The following is a 22,009-nucleotide window of genomic DNA, read 5'->3' on the forward strand; positions in this document are numbered from 1 at the left end:
GCCTGGATTCAAACCAGGATGTCTGTAGTGACGCCTCTAGCATTGAGATACAGTGCCTTAGACGGCTGCGCCACTTGGGAGCCCTAAATAGTGCTATAAGATACATTACAGTTGACAAATTTTTACTAGACTACATTACTGTAATATAAAAACTGTATACTAAAAGATAACGCTGAGCCTAACATTTGTGTTAATTCCCTGCTGGGGACTTTTAGCACACCATCTCACAGCCCTCAGAGACAAACTCTGTAAATGTCTAACTCCTGCGTATACGATCCTCCCCTATGTCCAGTGGAGGATGAGAGCCTACTGCAGGAGTTAGAAAGTTAGCCAGACTTCTCCAAGCTCACCTGTCTTGCACAGCAACTTCTGGGCCCGTATCCACAAAGCATCTCCGAGTGGAAGTGCTATTTTAGATCCTAGTGAATAGGATTATATGGACAGATCCTAGTTCAGCATTTACATTTGTCATTTTGTAGACACTTATCCAGAGCGTCTCATATTTGCTTAAACTTTCAAGTATTCATGCAGCCAGTGGGTCTTGTGAAAGACAATGTTGGTTATGGTACAGAAGTAGAGCAATGCAGAAAGAGTGGGTTATAGGAGTGAATAGGTGTTTTATGTCAGCAGTGAGGTACTTTAACATTGGGAGGAGCACAAGGACAAATGGCTCTCTATAAGCAGCACTGGCTTTGAATAGTTACTGTAAATGCAACAGGAAAATGTGTATATACACATCCCATTTTCACTTTAACTGCAAAAGTAAAATATATATTTTATGTGCAATATAGTGAATGATAAACATTTAAATTTCTACATAACAGTTCTCACAGGAACATTCGATTCCTACAAGGAGCAATCTTCCCTAACAGTTCCTTGTCATCCTGGGTGTTCTAAACCCACATAACCCCAGGTGTCCCAATCAGATGGTCCACTTCTCCCGAAGCGAGAAGAGGAAAGAAAGGGGAGGCGCGAGAAGGGCATGTTGCTGGCTCACATAGCCGGTGGGCAGTGCCCAGCTGGCGGACAAAAAAAAGTGTTGCCTGCTCACATAGCCGGTGAGCAGTGCCCAGCTAGCGGGAAACAAGTGTTGCCGGGTAGTCTGGAAAATCCCAGGCCTCACAAAGAAGCCTTTCTCCAATTTCTCAGGAGGATGGCTCTGGTCACGTGACACATCTGTTCTCCTGGCATGGAGGGCCTGCCAAACCTATAGTCGATGATCAGGGATACGTGCAGGGCAGGCAGAAATCCTTGTTGCAGCATTGGACAACGGTGCCATTGTGACGGTTGTAAAAGCAGAGCGGCATTTTATGATAGACATGAGGAATTAGGGTTTGGTTTAGGCAAATTATCTGATAGGCAAAGGAAACTGGTTGATGGACATGACAGTGGTGGCCTGATCTTCTCCACATTCAGAATGTGCCCACATTTTTAGACAGGTGTAGATGATTGATGCTTTAAAATCAAGAGCTAGGGCTCAATTCAATCTGTAGTGCTGAAGATCCACGCTGGAGCACAATATAAATTTAAAAGGCAACGTTCCCACAGCGTCTGCATATGATCAGCTCAATCTGAAATGCCCTTAATTTCAAAATGTACTACTTTATAACATGCAACTCCAGCAATACAGATTGGAATTGAGACCCTACTTCTGTAACCATAGTTTGACAAGTGTCGGGATTTAATCCAATTGTGGGTTATAGGCATTGTAGCTTTAAGGCAATTTCCGATTGAGCCGACATATGCAGCATTTACCGTAAATGGGATCTCCACGAACATTGCCTTTAAAAACCGCAATGCCTATAATCCACGATCTGAATCCCAGCCAAGGCATGGCACCGGTTGTGCACAAAAATCCTCTTTAGCCTTAAAAAGGAATATTACTCAAATGTTTTGCATGTCAGCAGTCAAGTTGTCAAGATATTGGTTCTTTTAAGTGTCTCCAGCCACATCACCATGATTTCTTCAAAATGTCCCAATATCTTGTTTTGCATGTCAGCAGTCATTTTGGGACTGTATCAAAAGTGGACTAATGAAACACATACTAAAAGATTGTTTGAGTGAAATTTCCCTTTAAGTCATGAGAAATCTGTTCCAGAGCCTCAGTCCCCATCCCTCTACACACAAACCAAATACATCTACAAGTTTTAGTGCCTGCTTTTTATTTCATTTCATGTTGAGAAAGGTAAAACAGAACAAAATTGTATCATAATTCTATTCATGATCAAAATGGAAAAAGGTTACTAGAGATATGTACAGGTAGGGTATAAGGGAGAGAAGGGAGAGGGACAAAGCAAAAAGGAGAACGGAAGGGGGGGTCGCAGTATTTTATTCTCAGGTTAAAATACCCCGTTTCAAGTGAGTGTGTGCTGACCTTTTACAATTGGATCTCTGCTTGCTTAAACACCGCAAAACAGACAGCCATAATATTAATAAAAAATACAATAGTTATTTTTCATTGACAACAGGACCCCCCCCCTGCATGCCAGGGGGTGGACCTCTGTCTATGGGTACAACAATGTGCTGCACTAGAGTTAAAACAATGGAGGCAGGAGCCCTGTATTCCAAACTGTGCATTTCCCACCGACAGCTCCTCCACTGCCAGGCTGTGATAGTACAGATGTTTTTTGTTGATATGCAGGATACAGTATCAAAAAGGAGGAAAGCAATTACAGAAACATTGTTTAAACATTTTGAGTTGGATAGAGTCATCCTGCTATGTGCTTCCATAAAGCTTGTGAGATACTGGCTTTTCCACTAAGTCGGGAGGATTCTATCGTGAGAGAACGAGAGGAGCCGGGGGGAGAAATGGTCCTTATAGCTCCGTTTCCTGTGCGTTTCTTTCCATGTTGTGTGTTTTTCACCAAATCCATCTGGACATTCAAGTATTTTCACGTTTAAGGAAGACACTTAAGGCTTCTGTGGCAAAAAATATATAATCAAACCACAAAAAAAAAAAAAGTTGTAGTGAGTCGAGTTGTGCTGCACTGCATTGGGCAACTTGTGTTGTTGCGCAGGTCCTTCGCTTGTGGTTGTATGTATGGAAGTCTAAGTGCCTGTAGAAGAGGGCTTACATCAAGCCCTCGGCCCCTACCTGGCTTGAGTTCAGTAGAGCAGATGGAGTGTGTGTGTGTTTAGAGAGATGGGTGGGAGTGCTCTGGGCTCAGTAGGTCGAGGAGGTGGTGCTCATGGCGTCCTCGCTGATGCGTGTACTCCCAGGATGAACGCTGGCAAAGTACTTGACGTCCTTGTCCAGGTCCATCTGCAGAGCCACCAGGGTCTGCTCCAGCGCCTCCTGGTGAGAGTTGGCAGAATGCAGGAAGTACTCTGCATGGGAGGACAAAGAAACATGGAAGACAGGTGTGATAATGGTTCAGCTGCTGAAATCAGGGAGAACATTAACATATTTTGTAACACTACAGATGCAGTCTTTGCCGTGTTTCCTCATTGGGGATTAATAAAGTGGCTTTAAAAATAAAATATTATTCCTGCGTTACAGCAATCAAATCTGAGTTGATAGTGGTTCCAGGGTAGTGGTTTCAATTCCCGGGACCACCCATACGTAAAATCTATACACTCATGACTACGTTGCTTTGGATAAAAAAAGTGTCTGCTAAATAGCATTTCATCATCTTTAGCTTTATCGTATGTTTATTTTAGCTTTAGCTAATACTATGCTTTGAGTGCCTCAAACTGTAGACGTTTATAAGAAAGACCTGCTGACACCTTTTTATCTGTGCTATTACATAGGGTGGATTTAGTCTGTCTATTTCATCCCACTATATACACAAAGGTATGTGGACACCCCTTCAAATTAGTGGATTCGGCTAGTTCAGCCACACCGGTTGCTGACAGGTGTATAAAATCAAGCAAACAGCAATGCAACCTCCATAGACAAACATTGGCAGTAGAATGGCCTTACTGAGTGACGTGTAAAATATATATATGTGTGTGTGTGTTTAATACACAACAAATTAAGTCATAATTGCTTGTTGTCCTTGTACTAACTATGGAATTGGTAAGCTCAACATGCCAGTGTGTGTGTATGCATGTACCTCTCTCCATCAGGCTCTGGCGGATGGTCTTGGCCAGCAGCACCCTGACGTTGGCCACGGGGTCAGAGGCCAGCTGTAACAGAGGGGCCAGCAAGTGCTCCGAGAACTGCTCCAACGACACACAGTCATCCTCAATTACCAGCTGACAGGCAAAAAGAGGACAGTCAAGAGTGTGTGTTTGTTGAGAGCAAGAGAGTGGCAGAAGGTAAGTGTGTTTGAGACATACAGGGAGCATGTGACCATGTGTGAGCATGAATGAGACCGAACAAAAGGAAGTGTGCACACACACTTGACCTCTCAGTCGCACACACTCAGAGGCATCATGATCTCTTTGTCCTCCCACACAAGAGACATTGTGGGACGGAGAATGGGGCCATTCATATAATCAAATAAAGTGCTTGGTACACTGTCAAGTGGGCCATTGAAAAACAGTGTCCTCTTCGCTACCAGCGCCACTCCACTCACGGTATAATATTGTAGAATGGAAACTAAAAAGGCTCTTCAATAAAACTGACCTTAATAAAAAAAACGTTATTAAATCTTGGCAGATATCCCAGCAACGACCAGATGTCAGCAATGTTTTACCTGAGTGTCATGATCTTACTTTATGAGAAATAAATACAGGCGAACATATTTGATTGTCATTTTTAGGATATTTGACAAAATCACCCTAGGGTTGAGCGAAGGTAGAAAGTCATGTTTTGTGGTTACTGGATGATTGTGTTTGATAGGAGAAGACGAGAATAATAACGAACATGAAGAGAAGATGTCCTCACCTGACAGACGAAGGTGAAGGCCTGTCGTCCCGACCACTTATGGGAGTGGCAGAACTTCTCCACCAGCTCACTCAGGAAGTCTGCCAGCAGCACCTGGCACGACGCCACCTTCCTAATGATCTCACTCACCTGACAATGCACAAAAGGAATACAGACATTGTTGATAGCTACTTGAGGAAAATTTTTATTTACTACGACATGTAGGTTGTCCCACCTAGCCATCTTAAGATGAGTGCACTAAGTTGCTCTGGATAGGAGCGTCTGCAGAATTACTCAAATGTGTGATGCGCACACACACTACCAGTCAAAAGTTGACACTCGTTCAATTGTTTTTATTTTCACTATTTTCTATATTGTAGAATAGTGGAATACATCAAAACTATCAAATAACACATGGAATCATGTAGTAACCCCCCCCTCCCCAAATAAGTGTTAAATCAAAATATATTTTAGATTCTTCAAAGTAGCCACCATTTGCCTTTGACAGCCTAGCACACTCATTGCATTCTCTCAACCAGCCTTATGAGGTAGTCACCTGGAATGCATTTAAATTAACAGGTGTGCCTTGTTAAAAGCAAATGTGGAATTTCTTTCCTTCTTTATGCGTTTGAGTCAGTTGTATTGTGACGGTATACAGAAAACAGCCCTATTTGGTAAAAGACCAAGTCCATACTATGGCAAGAACAGCTCAAATAAGCAAAGAGAAACAACAGTCCATTACTTTAAGACATGAAGGTCAATCAATCTGGAAAATTAAAGAACTTTGAAAGTTTCTTCAAGTGCAGTCACAAAAAGCATCAAGCACTATGATGAAACTGGCCCTCGTGAGGACCGCCACAGGAAAGGAAGACCCAGAGTTACATTCATTAGTTACCAGCCTCAGATTGCAGCAGAAATAAATTCTACAGAGTTCAAGTAAAATGCACATCTCAACATCAACTGTATCAGGCCTTCATGGACAAATTGCTACAAAGAAACCACTACTAAAGGATACCAATAAGAACAGGACTTGCTTGGGCCAAGAAACACGAGCAATGGACATCAGACTGGTGGGAATCTGTCCTTTGGTCTGATGAGTAGGTGTGATGGTGGAGGTGCTTTGCTGATGACACTGTGTGATCTATTTAGAATTCAAGGCCCACTTAACCAGTATGGCTACCACAGCATTCTGCAGCGATACGCCATCCTATCTGGTTTGCGCTTAGTGGGACTATCATTGTTTTTCAACAGGACAATGATCACCTCCAGGCTGTGTAAGGGCTATTTGACCAAGGAGAGTGATGGAGTGCTGCATCAGATGACCTGGCCTCCATAATTACTTGACCTCAACCCAACAGATGGTTTGAGATGGTTTGGACTGCAGAGTGAAGGAAAAGAAGCCTGTGTGCTCAGCATAGGTGAGAACTCCTTCAAGACTGTTGGAAAAGCATTCCAGGTGAAACTGGTTGAGAGAATGCCAAAATTGTTCAAAGCTGTCATTAAGGCAAAGGGTGGCAACTTTCATGAATCTCAAATATAAAAATATATTTTGATTTGTTTAAGTTTTGATTACTACATGATTCCATGTGTTATTTGATAGTTGATGTCTTCACTATTATACTACAACGTAGAAAACAGTAAAAATGAAGAAAAACCCAAACCAGGTGTCCAAACTTTGACTAGTATTAGGTAATATATATATATATTTTTTTTTAAACACACCAAAAATATAAAAACGCAACAATTTAAAAGATTTTGCTGAGTTACAAACTAAGGAAATCAGTCAAATGAAATTAATTCGGTCCTAAGCTATGGGGCGCAGCCATCGGTGTGCCTGTAAGTGCATAGGCCCACCCACTGGGGAGCCAGGCCCAGCCAATCAGAATGAGTTTATCCCCCACAAAAGGGATTAATCTCAGACTTAAATGAACATCCAATTCTCTGGCAACAGCTCTGGTTGACATTTCTGCAGCCAGCATGCCAATTGCAAATTCCCTCAAAACTTGAGACATCTGTGACAATACTGCACATTTTAGAGAGGCCTTTTACTGTCCACAGCATATGGTGCACCTTTGTAATGATCATGCTGTTAAATCAGCTTCTTGATATGTCACACCTGTAAGGATTATCTTGGCAAAGGAGAAATGCTCACAAACAAGAAAACTTATTTGTACACAAACTTTGAGAATTTTTTTTGTACATAGTGCCTTGCGAAAGTATTCGGCCCCCTTGAACTTTGCGACCTTTTGCCACATTTCAGGCTTCAAACAAAGATATAAAACTGTATTTTTTTGTGAAGAATCAACAACAAGTGGGACACAATCATGAAGTGGAACGACATTTATTGGATATTTCAAACTTTTTTAACAAATCAAAAACTGAAAAATTGGGCGTGCAAAATTATTCAGCCACTTTACTTTCAGTGCAGCAAACTCTCTCCAGAAGTTCAGTGAGGATCTCTGAATGATCCAATGTTGACCTAAATGACTAATGATGATAAATACAATCCACCTGTGTGTAATCAAGTCTCCGTATAAATTCACCTGCACTGTGATAGTCTCAGAGGTCCGTTATGGTTTTTAGGAGGCGCCGACAGAGATGGCCGCCTCGCTTCGCGTTCCTAGGAAACTATGCAGTTTTTTTTTTTACGTGTTATTTCTTACACTAGTACCCCAGGTCATCTTAGGTTTCATCACATACAGCCGAGAAGAACTACTGAATATAAGATCAGCGTCAACTCACCACCAGTACGACCAAGAATATGTTTTTCGCGATGCGGATCCTGTGTTCTGCCTTACAACCAGTGCCACGGGATGGTTCCCATGCAGCGACCCAAAAAAACGACTCAGAAAAAGAGGGAAACGAAGCGGTCTTCTGGTCAGACTCCGGAGACGGGCACATCGTGCACCACTCCCTAGCATTCTTCTTGCCAATGTCCAGTCTCTTGACAACAAGGTTGATGAAATCCGAGCAAGGGTAGCATTCCAGAGGGACATCAGAGACTGTAACGTTCTCTGCTTCACGGAAACGTGGCTCACTGGAGAGACGCAATCCGAAGCGGTGCAGCCAGCGGGTTTCTCCACGCATCGCGCGGACAGAAACGAACATCTTTCTGGTAAGAAGAGGGGCGGGGGCGTGCGTATGCCTTATGGCCAACGTGACATGGTGTGATGAAAGAAACATACAGGAACTCAAATCCTTCTGTTCACCTGATTTAGAATTCCTCACAATCAAATGTAGACCGCATTATCTACCAAGAGAATTCTCTTCGATTATAATCACAGCCGTATATATCCCCCCCAAGCAGACACATCGATGGCTCTGAACGAACTTTATTTAACTCTCTGCAAACTGGAAACGATTTATCCGGAGGCTGCATTCATTGTAGCTGGGGATTTTAACAAGGCTAATCTGAAAACAAGACTCCCTAAATTTTATCAGCATATCAACTGCGCAACCAGGGGTGGAAAGACCCTGGATCATTGTTACTCTAACTTCCGCGACGCATATAAGGCCCTGCCCCGCCCCCCTTTCGGAAAAGCTGACCACGACTCCATTCTGTTGATCCCTGCCTACAGACAGAAACTAAAACAAGAAGCTCCCACGCTGAGGTCTGTCCAACGCTGGTCCGACCAAGCTGACTCCACACTCCAAGACTGCTTCCATCACGTGGACTGGGAGATGTTTCATATTGCGTCAGCCAACAACATTGACGAATACGCTGATTCGGTGTGCGAGTTCATTAGAACGTGCGTTGAAGATGTCGTTCCCATAGCAACGATTAAAACATTCCCCAACCAGAAACCGTGGATTGATGGCAGCATTCGTGTGGAACTGAAGGCGCGAACCACTGCTTTTAATCAGGGCAAGGTGTCTGGTAACATGACTGAATACAAACAGTGCAGCTATTCCCTCCGCAAGGCTATCAAACAAGCTAAGCGCCAGTACAGAGACAAAGTAGAATCTCAATTCAACGGCTCAGACACAAGAGGCATGTGGCAGGGTCTACAGTCAATCACGGACTACAGGAAGAAACCCAGCCCAGTCACGGACCAGGATGTCTTGCTCCCAGGCAGACTAAACAACTTTTTTGCCCGCTTTGAGGACAATACAGTGCCACTGACACGGCCTGCAACGAAAACATGCGGTCTCTCCTTCACTGCAGCCGAAGTGAGTAAGACATTTAAACGTGTTAACCCTCGCAAGGCTGCAGGCCCAGACGGCATCCCCAGCCGCGCCCTCAGAGCATGCGCAGACCAGCTGGCCGGTGTGTTTACGGACATATTCAACCAATCCCTATACCAGTCTGCTGTTCCCACATGCTTCAAGAGGGCCACCATTGTTCCTGTTCCCAAGAAAGCTAAGGTAACTGAGATAAACGACTACCGCCCCGTAGCACTCACATCCGTCATCATGAAGTGCTTTGAGAGACTAGTCAAGGACCATATCACCTCCACCCTACCTGACACCCTTGACCCACTCCAATTTGCTTACCGCCCAAATAGGTCCACAGACGATGCAATCTCAACCACACTGCCCTAACCCATCTGGACAAGAGGAATACCTATGTGAGAATGCTGTTCATCGACTACAGCTCGGCATTCAACACCATAGTACCCTCCAAGCTCGTCATCAAGCTCGAGACCCTGGGTCTCGACCCCGCCCTGTGCAACTGGGTACTGGACTTCCTGACGGGCCGCCCCCAGGTGGTGAGGGTAGGCAACAACATCTCCTCCCCGCTGATCCTCAACACTGGGGCCCCACAAGGTTGCGTTCTGAGCCCTCTCCTGTACTCCCTGTTCACCCACGACTGCGTGGCCACGCACGCCTCCAACTCAATCATCAAGTTTGCGGACGACACAACAGTGGTAGGCTTGATTACCAACAACGACGAGACTGCCTACAGGGAGGAGGTGAGGGCCCTCGGAGTGTGGTGTCAGGAAAATAACCTCACACTCAACGTCAACAAAACTAAGGAGATGATTGTGGACTTCAGGAAACAGCAGAGGGAACACCCCCCCATCCACATCGATGGAACAGTAGTGGAGAGGGTAGAAAGTTAAGTTCCTCGGCATACACATCACAGACAAACTGAATTGGTCCACTCACACAGACAGCATCGTGAGGAAGGCGCAGCAGCGCCTCTTCAACCTCAGGAGGCTGAAGAAATTCGGCTTGTCACCAAAAGCACTCACAAACTTCTACAGATGCACAATCGAGAGCATCCTGGCGGGCTGTATCACCGCCTGGTATGGCAACTGCACCGCCCTCAACCGTAAGGCTCTCCAGAGGGTAGTGAGGTCTGCACAACGCATCACCGGGGGCAAACTACCTGCCCTCCAGGACACCTACACCACCCGATGCTACAGGAAGGCCATAAAGATCATCAAGGACATCAACCACCCGAGCCACTGCCTGTTCACCCCGCTGTCATCCAGAAGGCGAGGTCAGTACAGGTGCATCAAAGCTGGGACCGAGAGACTGAAAAACAGCTTCTATCTCAAGGCCATCAGACTGTTAAACAGCCACCACTAACATTGAGTGGCTACTGCCAACACACTGTCAATGCTACTGACTCTACTCCAGCCACTTTAATCATGGGAATTGATGGGAAATGATGTAAATATATCACTAGCCACTTTAAACAATGCTACCTTATATAATGTTACTTACCCTACATTATTCATCTCATATGCATACGTAGATACTGTACTCTATATCATCGACTGCATCCTTATGTAATACATGTATCACTAGACACTTTAACTATGCCACTTGGTTTACATACTCATCTCATATGTATATACTGTACTCGATATCATCTACTGTATCTTGCCTATGCTGCTCTGTACCATCACTCACTCATATATCTTTATGTACATATTCTTTATCCCCTTACACTGTGTATAAGACAGTATTTTTTTTTTTTTTTTTTGGAATTGTTAGTTAGATTACTCGTTGGTTATTACTGCATTGTCGGAACTAGAAGCACAAGCATTTCGCTACACTCGCATTAACATCTGCTAACCATGTGTATGTGACAAATACATTTGATTTGATTTGATTTAAAAGCGCAGAGAGCATCATGAAGAACAAGGAACACACCAGGCAGGTCCGAGATACTGTTGTGAAGAAGTTTAAAGCCGGATTTGGATACAAAAAGATTTCCCAAGCTTTAAACATCCCAAGGAGCACTGTGCAAGCGATAATATTGAAATGGAAGGAGTATCAGACCACTGCAAATCTACCAAGACCTGGCCGTCCCTCTAAACTTTCAGCTCATAAAGGAGAAGACTGATCAGAGATGCAGCCAAGAGGCCCATGATCACTCTGGATGAACTGCAGAGATCTACAGCTGAGGTGGGAGACTCTGTCCATAGGACAACAATCAGTCGTATATTGCACAAATCTGGCCTTTATGGAAGAGTGGCAAGAAGAAAGCCATTTCTTAAAGATATCCATAAAAAGTGTTGTTTAAAGTTTGCCACAAGCCACCTGGGAGACACACCAAACATGTGGAAGAAGGTGCTCTGGTCAGATGAAACCAAAATTGAACTTTTTGGCAACAATGCAAAACGTTATGTTTGGCGTAAAAGCAACACAGCTCATCACCCTGAACACACCATCCCCACTGTCAAACATGGTGGTGGCAGCATCATGGTTTGGGCCTGCTTTTCTTCAGCAGGGACAGGGAAGATGGTTAAAATTGATGGGAAGATGGATGGAGCCAAATACAGGACCATTCTGGAAGAAAACCAGATGGAGTCTGCAAAAGACCTGAGACTGGGATGGAGATTTGTCTTCCAACAAGACAATGATCCAAAATATAAAGCAAAATCTACAATGGAATGGTTCAAAAATAAACATATCCAGGTGTAAGAATAGCCAAGTCAAAGTCCAGACCTGAATCCAATCGAGAATCTGTGGAAAGAACTGAAAACTGCTGTTCACAAATGCTCTCCATCCAACCTCACTGAGCTCGAGCTGTTTTGCAAGGAGGAATGGGAAAAAATGTCAGTCTCTCGATGTGCAAAACTGATAGAGACATACCCCAAGCGACTTACAGCTGTAATCGCAGCAAAAGGTGGCGCTACAAAGTATTAACTTAAGGGGGCTGAATAATTTTGCACGCCCAATTTTTCCGTTTTTGATTTGTTAAAAAAGTTTGAAATATCCAATAAATGTCGTTCCACTTCATGATTGTGTCCCACTTGTTGTTGATTCTTCACAAAAAAATACAGTTTTATATATTTATGTTTGAAGCCTGAAATGTGGCAAAAGGTCACAAAGTTCAAGGGGGCCAAATACTTTCGCAAGGCACTGTAATATAGTATTCTGGAATCTTATGAAACATGGGACCAACACTTAGTTGCATTTGATTTTTGTTCAGTGTATAAAAATTTACCAAAACATGAGATGTTCATGTGTGGAAGTGGTAAGGGGAATATATTTATTTGAAATATAAATGGCCCAACATGAAAAGCTACAAGTCCATTTCAATTATATGTTACAAGACAAGAAAAGTGAGACCAGATTTTTTATATACAGAAAGTCAGAAAAACAGGGCGGAGCCCATTTTGGAGGGAGCCGTCTGGGTGACGTACCAGTTTGTAGGAGGTCCAGCGTACAGAGGACACTCGGTCTGTACACAGGCTGAAGGACAGGGGACGAAGGTAGTCATACACATCCTGACCACTGTACAACTCCAGTAGCAGCACCAGCTGTCTGAGAACACAGAGGGGAAGGTCACTCACTGGTCAGCTTTCAAAAAGAGAGATTACCCAGAGAACCAAATGTCACCAAGAGTCAATCTTTCAAAAGGCTATATCTATGTTTAACTCTCACCTACACACAGTAAAGGGAGGCATTGGCACAACTGACACTCCTCATATTTACTGTAGGTCTGAGAGCGCAAACAATACCTAGGGCTACCACCATTTGTCTGGGTGGTAAAAGGTATGTGTGACAACTAAGTTCACAGGGAAAATCAGTGGATTAATAAAGTGTGGTAACAGACGGATAACCTACTCAGCCAGCTCTGATCGGAAGCGCCAGTTTCGGCTGTTGTCTGTGACCAGGAACTCCTGGAGCTGGTACAGGTATTTACGCCGCGTCTCCTGGTGCAGCAGCTAGAGGGAGAGGGACAGGGTGAGTGCTGACAGAGAACAAGGGAAGGAATGAGCGATAGAGGATGAAAGGGGGGGGGGGGGGTGAAAGAGGCTCTTTGACCACACAGCAGCACTATTGGAAATATGAGCCATTTGGAACAGTAAAAAACATTTCTGCTGCAGTCAACCAATTGATAAATCAACAGAAAGCAGGGATGTGAATGGGACAACCGCTGGGCAATGACAGGCTAGCTATCCATTCCAATAATACAAAGATCTAAGAAGAGATGGTACTCTTGAGCAATATTAATTCTTTACACTGATCTGCTGACTGACCTTGAGGAAGTCGTAGAGGTGTTTGAGGACCCCTACCCGCACCTCGTCCAGGTCCTTCAGGAAGCTGTTGAAGATGGGCACCAGGTCAGCGGCTGTCAGCTGGTCCCCCAGGATCAGGGCCAGCTCATGGATGGAGAAGGCCAGCGTCCGACGCACCTTCCACTGGGGGAGGGAGAGGGACAGATATTTGAGGCCAGACAGGCCCAGATGTGTTAAAGGTGTATGAGTCAGGGATTCCGTTAGCCAGTAATTATTTTTTCGAAAAGCTGATCAAAATGTCCAGGCCAATTTTCCCGGCGAAGAACAAAAAAAAATCCATTGCGAAACAATGCTTTTGGCTATTCATCGATGGAAATACATTGACTGGTCATGCAATTTTTTAAAATCTGCCTATAGGCTCATTTGCATAATTTAGTGAGATTAAATTGGCGCATGTACAGTATATTCGTAACGCATCTTATTTTATCACACACACGTACAGAATACAGAGACCTTTTGAGCAGAAAATCTGTCAGCACGAGAGTACAGCATCTCAAACAGCAAATGCAAAGGCAACAGAAAACAGGCTTCATCAGTGCGTCACACACCACTTTGCAATGAGTGAAAGGCAGTATGCATTTTGAAAACATACTTAATTGTTTTAAACCTGAACGGTTTTACTACATACGAGGCATGTCTTACCTTGCTTCAAAGTAGCCTTGCCCAAATCAGACCATATTTGTGTAGGAAATTATATTTAAAAAAAACTTTCATTGTCCTGTAGCCAAAGGCACAATCCTAGTCGTATTAGCAACCCATGTAGTTGTTGCATATTAGATACTCCTTTCTTTCTACATTTCTAATAGATATTTACATCTGTCACATGAAACCGCAGCGCTTTTGAAGAGTTTTCCCGCTAATTGCATTACGAAACGAACATTTGAGCATAGTTTACCGTCTCGTGCGCTTATAATGTGAATAAATAACAGTTTATCAACAATAAGATAAAGGTTCTGATCTACTGCAGACTAATTGTTTTTTTAAATGTAGCCTAGGCTACTGGTTGTATGAATTTGGGATCTATCATCCCACAACTGTCCCAAAGTCTGTTAGGAATAGGCCATTTCGTTCTCAACAAGCTGACCAATGGAATAGGTCAACTTTTCTACTGTGGGGGATAGTAGATTGACATAGCCTAGTGATTTTGTTGTTCATTACTCATCTTGTTGGCCGAGGAAAAGTAAATGTGGACAGTTATTCTAGTGTCTTCAAAGTGTGTATCAGAATTAGGTAAGGACTGGACATCGTTGCATCCTTGACATGTTCTGTTAATATGAATGACCATAATCTAAATCTGATTTCTGTCTAAACACTGTGGGTGGATGCCCTAAACGGGTTACGCACCCAATGCATATGGGTCCGGTAAATTTCTCAAAATGACCAGTAGACTAAAATGATGCAGGTCAAATGTCCAGCTCTACATTTTCCTAACGGAAACCCTGGTAGGAGTGTGTGTGGAACACAGGGAGCGGCCAGGTGGAGACAGCAGCAGACGCATACACAGGCCTCACATGGGTGGGGGAGTCAAGCCCTTTGGGCTGCAGCGCCTGAGGAAAAAGATGGTCCTTTGCAGGCATGCAAAATCTGGGGTTAATGACTGAATGGCGAAGGGACAGGAGCTTGTTTTTTGCGAACTGCAGTTTGGAACCCAACAAGCTAAAATAAGATCCACACATGGGGCTTTAGAGAAACAAATTTAAAAAAAAGGTGCTGGAGGAGCAGCAGAAATAACAAGGAAACCTGCCCCATGCTCCAGTCTAGGTCCTGTCTCTGTCACTGGAAATAGACCAGTGACAGAGAGCACAGGGGATTACACCACTACATGCTAACCACACCAGGGGTTAGTTCAGATACTGTAGAAACATTGCCATTAGAGCTGATCTGAATAGAACCAAATCTACAAGTGAGCGAGGTTCTACACAATCTATGTACATTTCTATGTAAAAAGTCCCATAATGTTGCGTTCTGAATGTGTTCACCGCCTTAGGTCGAACATTTGACGAGACAAACACTTCCACTTTAAAACGTGTACAGTGGAATTGACAGAGGGCGTGTGTACGGGAGACGTAGAAAGAAAGAGTGTAGACCTACCTGCATGTCAGAGGCCAGGGTCTCGTAGGTATCCCGGAGGCAGTGCCAGTTCTGTCTGCCCAGGGTCATGGCCACACCGGGCAGGCTGTAGGCACAATGCTTGGCGATCTCCATGTCCACCGTCTGGGCTCTGGAAGGGTCTGTCATGGACAGGTACTGGTCCAGCAGGGCCTGGGGGATCACGTCCTGATGCTTGGATTTCTTCTCATCCTCTGGACTGAAGCTGCTGTCGCTCAACTCAGAGTCATCACCGTGGCTCATCTGCAGGGTCGAGGTTCGGCTCTACACAGATACACAACAAGATTAACCACGGTCAAACATGACAACCCTGTACCCTTTTCTCTAAAAGGCGTGACATCACCCCCCCCCACCCCAAAAAGGTAGGTCTCCACCACCCATTCCCCCTCACCTCCATGTCTGAGTGGTCTCCTATGAGCGGCATTTGGTGCACTCCAAAGGGGTTGTCGTGGTGGTGTCCCCCCTTGCTGTCCCGGGGCTCCAGAAAGGCATCCTCTAGGTGAGAGTCCATGGTGGTGGCTCTCAGAGCAGCCGTCAGGACTTCCACTTGTGCTGCAGGGAGGGAAGGATAGGAGACATGGATGAGTGTATAAACTTTGAGGCCTGTGGGTGTGTCAGTCAAACAGGCGTTCTGTGCCGTATTTACACATCCTTCATTAGACAACAGTAGGCCTTTATCTGGGCGTCAGATAGCTCAGCTGTATTGTGTATCCAGTATTCCTAGATATTATGAAAGGTGTACCAAAATGGGTCGATTCTGAGTCCTGTACTTCTTACATTAACAATATCGACTTGTCTGTACAAACTTGTAACCATCATGCCGATGATGCTGTTGTGTATGCCATTTCCCCCACGGTTGACCCGGCTCGATCTGAAATACATTATGCCTATATTCTATTAGAAACACTGACCTGAAGTAAATGCAGGTAAACTAAATACATGTTCTCTAGAGCACATAAACAAAAATAACTGCCGATTTAAGCATACGTACTTTGGAGGGTATCATTATTGATCGTGTGCCTGCTTACAAATATTTGGGCATCTGGACAGATGAAAAGTGGTCTTTTAAAATGCATATTGATGAGTTAGTTAATAAGCTGAGAATCAAAATGGGCTTCTCCTATAGCAGGGTTTCCTAACTCGGTCCTCGGGACCCCAAGCGGTGCACGTTTTAGTTTTTGCCCCAACACTACACAGCTGATTCAAATGATCAAAGTTTGTAGTAGATAGTAGAAAGCAGATTATTCAGTCACCGTCGGTGCTAGACTATGGTGACATCTACAGTCGTGGCCAAAAGTTGAGAATGACACAAATATTAATTTCCAGAAAGTTTGCTGCTTCAGTGTCTTTTTTGTCAGACGTTACTATGGAATACTGAAGTACAATTACAAGCATTCAATAAGTGTCAAAGGCTTTTGACAATTACATGAAGTTGATGCAAAGAGTCAATAATTGCAGTGTTGACCCTTTTTTTCCAAGACCTCTGCAATCCGCCCTGGCATGCTGTCAATTAATTTCTGGGCCACATCCTGACCGATGGCAGCCCATTCTTGCATAATCAATGTTTGGAGTTTGTCAGAATGTGTGGGGTTTTCTTTGTCCACCCGCCTCTTGTGGATTGACCACAAGTTCTCAACGGGATTAAGGTCTGAGGAGTTTCCTGGCCATGGACCCAAAATATTGGTGTTTTGTTCCCCGAGCCACTTGTTATCTTTTTTGCCTTATGGCAAGGTGCTGGAAAAGGCATTGTACGGCACCAAACTGTTCCTGGATGGTTGGGAGAAGTTGCTCTCGGAGGATGTGTTGGTACCATTCTTAATTCATGGCTGTGTTCTTAGGCAAAATTGTGAGTGAGCCCACTCCCTTGGCTGAGAAGCAACCCCACACATGAATGGTCTCAGGATGCTTTACTGTTGGCATGACACAGGACTGATGGTAGCACTCACCTTGTCTTCTCCGGACAAGCTTTTTTTCTGGATGCCCCAAATAATCAGAGAAAATGACTTTACCTCAGTCCTCAGCAGTCCAATCCCTGTACCTTTTGCAGAATATCAGTCTGTCCCCGATGTTTTTCCTGGAGATAAGTGGCTTCTTTTCTGCCCTTCTTGACACCGGGCCATCCTCAAAGTCTTTGCCTCACTGTGCGTGCAGATGCACTCACACCTGCCTGCTGCCATTCCTGAGCAAGCTCTGTACTGGTGGTGCCCCGATCCCACAGCTGAATCAACTTTAGAAGACAGTCCTGGCACTTGCTGGACTTTCTTGGGCGCCCTGAAGCCTTCATCACAACAATTGAACCGCTCTCCTTGAAGTTCTTGATGATCCGATAAATGGTTGATTTAGGTGCAATCTTACTGGCAGCAATATCCTTGCATGTGAAGCCCTTTTTGTGCAAAGCAATGATGACGGCACACGTTTCCTTGCAGGTAACGATGGTTGACAGAGGCAGAACAATGATTCCAAGCACCACCCTCCTTTTGAAGCTTCCAGTCTGTCATTTAAACTCAATCAGCATGACAGAGTGATCTCTAGCCTTGTCCTTGTCAACACTCACACCTGTGTTTACGAGAGAATCACTGACATGTCAGCTGGTCCTTTTATGGCAGGGCTGATATGCAGTGGAAATGCTTTTGGGGGATTCAGTTCATTTGCATGGCAAAGAGGGACTTTGCAATTAATCTGGTCACTCTTCATAACATTCTGGAGTATATGCAAATTACCATCATACAAACTGAGGCAGCAGACTGTGAAAATCAATATGTGTGTCACTCAAAACCTTTGGCCACGACTGTATATGAATGCAGCAGCCACTTCCTTAAAGCCTTTATTTTAGATGCTCTTATTATGGGCAAATTATTTAAACGTATCACTGCATACTCTACTAGATTGATTAAAAACTATTTAATACATTTTAGAATAAAGCTGTAATGTAACAAAATGTGGGGAAAGTAAAGGGGTCCGAATACTTTCCGAAGGCACTGTATAGAAATATACAGTACCAGTCAAAAGTTTGTACACCTACCCATTCAACAGTTCTGTATTTATACTATTTTCTACATTGTAGCATACTAGGGAAGTCATCAAAACTATGAAATAACAAATATGGAATCATGTAGTAACCAAAAATCCCAAAATATTTGAGATTCTTCAAAGTAAATAAATCACAGACAGTGGCACCTCCATGCTTCACGGTGGGAACCACACATGTGTTTACCTACTCGCAAAGACACGATGGTTGGAACCAAAAATCGCAAATTTGGAAGATGTCCATTGGTCATGTTTCTTGGCCCAAGCAAGTCTCTTCTTATCGGTGTCCTTTAGGAGTGGTTTCTTTGCAGCAATTCGACCATGAAACCTGAGTCACACAGTCTCCTCTGAACAGTTGATGTTGAGGTGTGTCTGTTACTTGAACTCTGAAGCATTTATTTTGGCTGCAATCCAAGGTGCAGGTAACGAATGAACTTATCCTCCACAGCAGAGGTAACTCTGGATCTTTCCTGTGGTGGTCCTCATGAGGAAATGCCAAGTGTGCAAAGCTGTCATCAATGTGCCTCCTTGAAGAATACATTTTCAGTGAACACTTTTTTGGTTACTACATGATTCCATGTGTTATTTTCTACAATGTAGAAAATAGTAAAAAAAGAAAAACCCTTGAGTAGCTGTGTCCAAACTTTTGACTGGTACTGTATGTGCGCATGTTTTTTGGGGTTGGGAGCAATCCCGCCTCGCAGGGGCTGTGGAGGTGCTTGCTATGCCACTGCTTATAACTATAAATTAAGTAGAACTATAAGAAATCTAAGATGTGTCAAATTATATCCAGCTCAGTGCTCCAGCCATTTGTTGAAATAGCACCCCTTCTGCGCACATTTGGTAATACCGTACGGTACAGAAACAGTATGAAAATCTGGGTCCCGCCCAACCCTAACACAACCAAGTTGAATATGCATTGTTCGTCAAACCAATGCATTTTTTACATGCCACTAGTGCAAGATCATGTAGAGATTTAAAGTCATGTGTGCCCCATTTTAGAAATGGCAAATCTCAGGAGAATTTTACTGCTATAATGATATTTCCCACACAGTGGTGATCTGTAGTATAGGCCTGGCCTATGAGTGGAGTTCTCTTTCCATGCAGTATGATGGATTGCATCTACAGGCAGCACAAGTAGGCTCACAAATACAAGAGGATTGCAGGAAAAGCCGTTTGTCATAAAACAACAGCTTTAGTTTGAAGCTTCTTTCCGGTGCTTTTTGGTAACCTCTGACAAGGCCCTTAGTTTCATTGTGTGATTCATGACATTGATATACCAGTACACACCTCTCACAATTTTTCTATTTACTGCCTCAGTCCCTTTCAAAATCGGGCCCAAAAATATCCTCCCGTTTGTATTGTGTAGAATAACCAGGCGCCAGCAGGCTGCTAACCTCAGTGCTAACCTCACATGCCAAAGCGACATCAAGGGTTTCCTTCCACCGATAACACAGTTAAATGGACTCGAGGTCCAACCTCTCAAAGCGTTGGCCTATAGGGCTAGCCTCTGAGCGCTATCATCCAAAACTACCTGTGAAACATTGCTGGGGTTAGCTTGGAAAAGACAGGTTGTCACTTTATTGCCCAAGGGAATTCACACTCCATGACTTCTTCCTAACTTCTTCCTAACGGAATTACATACAGCCTACAACACACTATTAGCCACTGTCTCTGAATGGACACAACCCCACGTATTTCAACAGTGACCAAAATAACCACCTCAAGTTAAATTATATGGTGTTTAAGTAAGCAGCTTATAGCTGTAGTGTAAACCTCTAATAGTGAAGTAAAGTTTCATAGACACACACAAAGCTCACCTTTCACGTCAGGGTCATCAATATGAGGCTCCAGGTTTTCAATCAACTCTTCCAGCTGTTTCCGGTCCAGGACGGGTGCCGAGGCCTTTGTCTTGCCGTGACTGGAGGAGCCATAACTGGGAGACTCATGCTGGCAACTTCCCCCATGCTGGAGCAGCTCAATGTCCAGGTCCATCTCAGCGATGGGCATCCTCCAGAAGTGGAAGGAGTTGTAGAGCTCCTGCTCGGGAATACTGTCCTGAGGACTGACAGAGGGGGATTCCTCTACTGGCTCAGACAAAGATGAAGGCTCAGATGTGTCTGCTGGTGAGTCATCCTTTTCATTAGAGGTTGTGTGCTTCTCAGGTGGCTGTGGCTCATTCTCAGTATCCCCTGAAGGGGCTTCCTCCTCCTCCCGAGCCGTTACTGTGTCGGAGGAGTCGGGGGTTAGCGAGGAAGGCTCCTTCTTGCTCTTCTCGCCACAGAGGCACTCTGGAACTATGTCGGCATCCTCGCAGCACGGTCCACCGTCCGCCACCTGCTCCCCACCCCCCTCCTCTGCCACATCCACTCCTCCTACCTCCTCTGTCCGGCACAACACCCCCTCCCCCAGGTGGCCTGTCGAAACGCAGTCCTGTTGTGGACAAGCCTCCTCTTGGTTGCCATTTGTACATGCAGGCAAGTCCTCCCCCTGCCTCTGAGAGTAATTCTCTGTGTTAGCCCTTAGGGAGGGGTCTGTAGTGTCCGGGTTCCGTGGTTTCTCCTCAGTACTGGGGGAGAGAAAGGAAGCTAGTTACAAACAAAGCAGTTCAAATCTCAAGCTTGGTGGATTTTCTTCAGAATGAAAGGATCCAGCCATTCATGTAAATTCCCTTTTAGATGCCTGCTCAAAAAGGCCAACAATGGCTGCACCTGTTCTGTGGGTGGACACAGTAACACTCGCCCACCTCCCCCTCTCTGAAGTACTGGCCCACACTGTTAGGGCTGGCGAACGTGGAGATGAACTGGCCCAGTGACTGGAAGGCAGCCTGACGCACCTGAGACACACACACAGTAAGAGACAAGAGGTCCAGGAACAAATGAGTACGACACTTACTAACACTCATTTAGCAGACCCCCTTGTAGAGAACTAACCAAGCTGTGAGTTCAAATAAGGAGGCTGAGTGCTTAAAAATAGAATTAAAAAACACCCTGTCAATTTTCAATAATGGTGGGAAAACTGGGCTAACTATTGTTAAATAATCACTACTACCACCAGGCCTCGCAGTAAAACACATTTTCTCTAAAAAGTTATTTACCTGCAGCATGAACAATGGCATTCTAGCCCCAGGTCAATGTTTAATGCCTATGCTAACAGTAGTTACCAATGGAGGGGTATCCTACGAAGCAGGTTTGAAGAGTTAGCATGGTATCTTTGGTCAAATCTGTGTTCAACACATGGTAACAGGTCATACGAAAGTGGCTGACTTTTTAGTCAGGTAAATTTCTATGGCAACGAATTCTTCAGAACTAACGTGCTCCGGGGAAGGCTAACTCCACTTAACCTGAATAAAATGACTGAGCCATGATGAGTTGAGGACCAATGAAATCAGATTCCCTCCCTCTTGCAAAGATTGCATCATCATCCCCTTCATTTGAGGAAGACTGATTAAATATTTCATTAAATCAAAATGGTTTTATTACAGATTTAGTGATGAAAGAACGCATTTTAAACTTCACGCACAGAAAGACCTTTAAAATGATTGAATTCCTTATCGGTAGGAATAAGGGAAAGGTGGTTG

The 22,009-nt window shown here is 44.3% G+C and overlaps 1 protein-coding gene across 11 annotated transcripts in view; it reads right to left on the reverse strand.

Annotated features, from left to right (window-relative positions):
- Positions 1–2,141: 2,141 nt before the first annotated feature.
- LOC109899325 (serine/threonine-protein phosphatase 4 regulatory subunit 1) overlaps positions 2,142–22,009 on the reverse strand; it is a 28,714-nt gene continuing 8,846 nt past the window's right edge. For 8 of the 11 annotated variants that reach the window (XM_020494460.2, XM_020494463.2, XM_020494467.2 and 5 more), the window contains 10 exons: positions 21,141–21,265; positions 20,250–20,998; positions 15,794–15,954; positions 15,385–15,666; positions 13,255–13,416; positions 12,839–12,939; positions 12,415–12,535; positions 4,832–4,960; positions 4,056–4,197; positions 2,314–3,327 (listed from right to left, as the gene is read on the reverse strand). In XM_020494460.2, the coding sequence (XP_020350049.1) occupies positions 3,164–3,327; positions 4,056–4,197; positions 4,832–4,960; positions 12,415–12,535; positions 12,839–12,939; positions 13,255–13,416; positions 15,385–15,666; positions 15,794–15,954; positions 20,250–20,998; positions 21,141–21,265 (2,136 nt within the window). In that variant the 3' untranslated portion in view covers positions 2,314–3,163. Of the gene's footprint in view, positions 3,328–4,055; positions 4,198–4,831; positions 4,961–12,414; positions 12,536–12,838; positions 12,940–13,254; positions 13,417–15,384; positions 15,667–15,793; positions 15,955–20,249; positions 20,999–21,140; positions 21,266–22,009 lie in introns of all 11 variants that reach the window. The other 3 variants (XM_020494459.2, XM_031836187.1, XM_031836188.1) reach the window with 3 other exon arrangements.

The sequence above is a fragment of the Oncorhynchus kisutch genome, linkage group LG11 (genome assembly GCF_002021735.2).
Source record: "Oncorhynchus kisutch isolate 150728-3 linkage group LG11, Okis_V2, whole genome shotgun sequence".
NCBI classification, from domain to species: domain Eukaryota; kingdom Metazoa; phylum Chordata; class Actinopteri; order Salmoniformes; family Salmonidae; genus Oncorhynchus; species Oncorhynchus kisutch.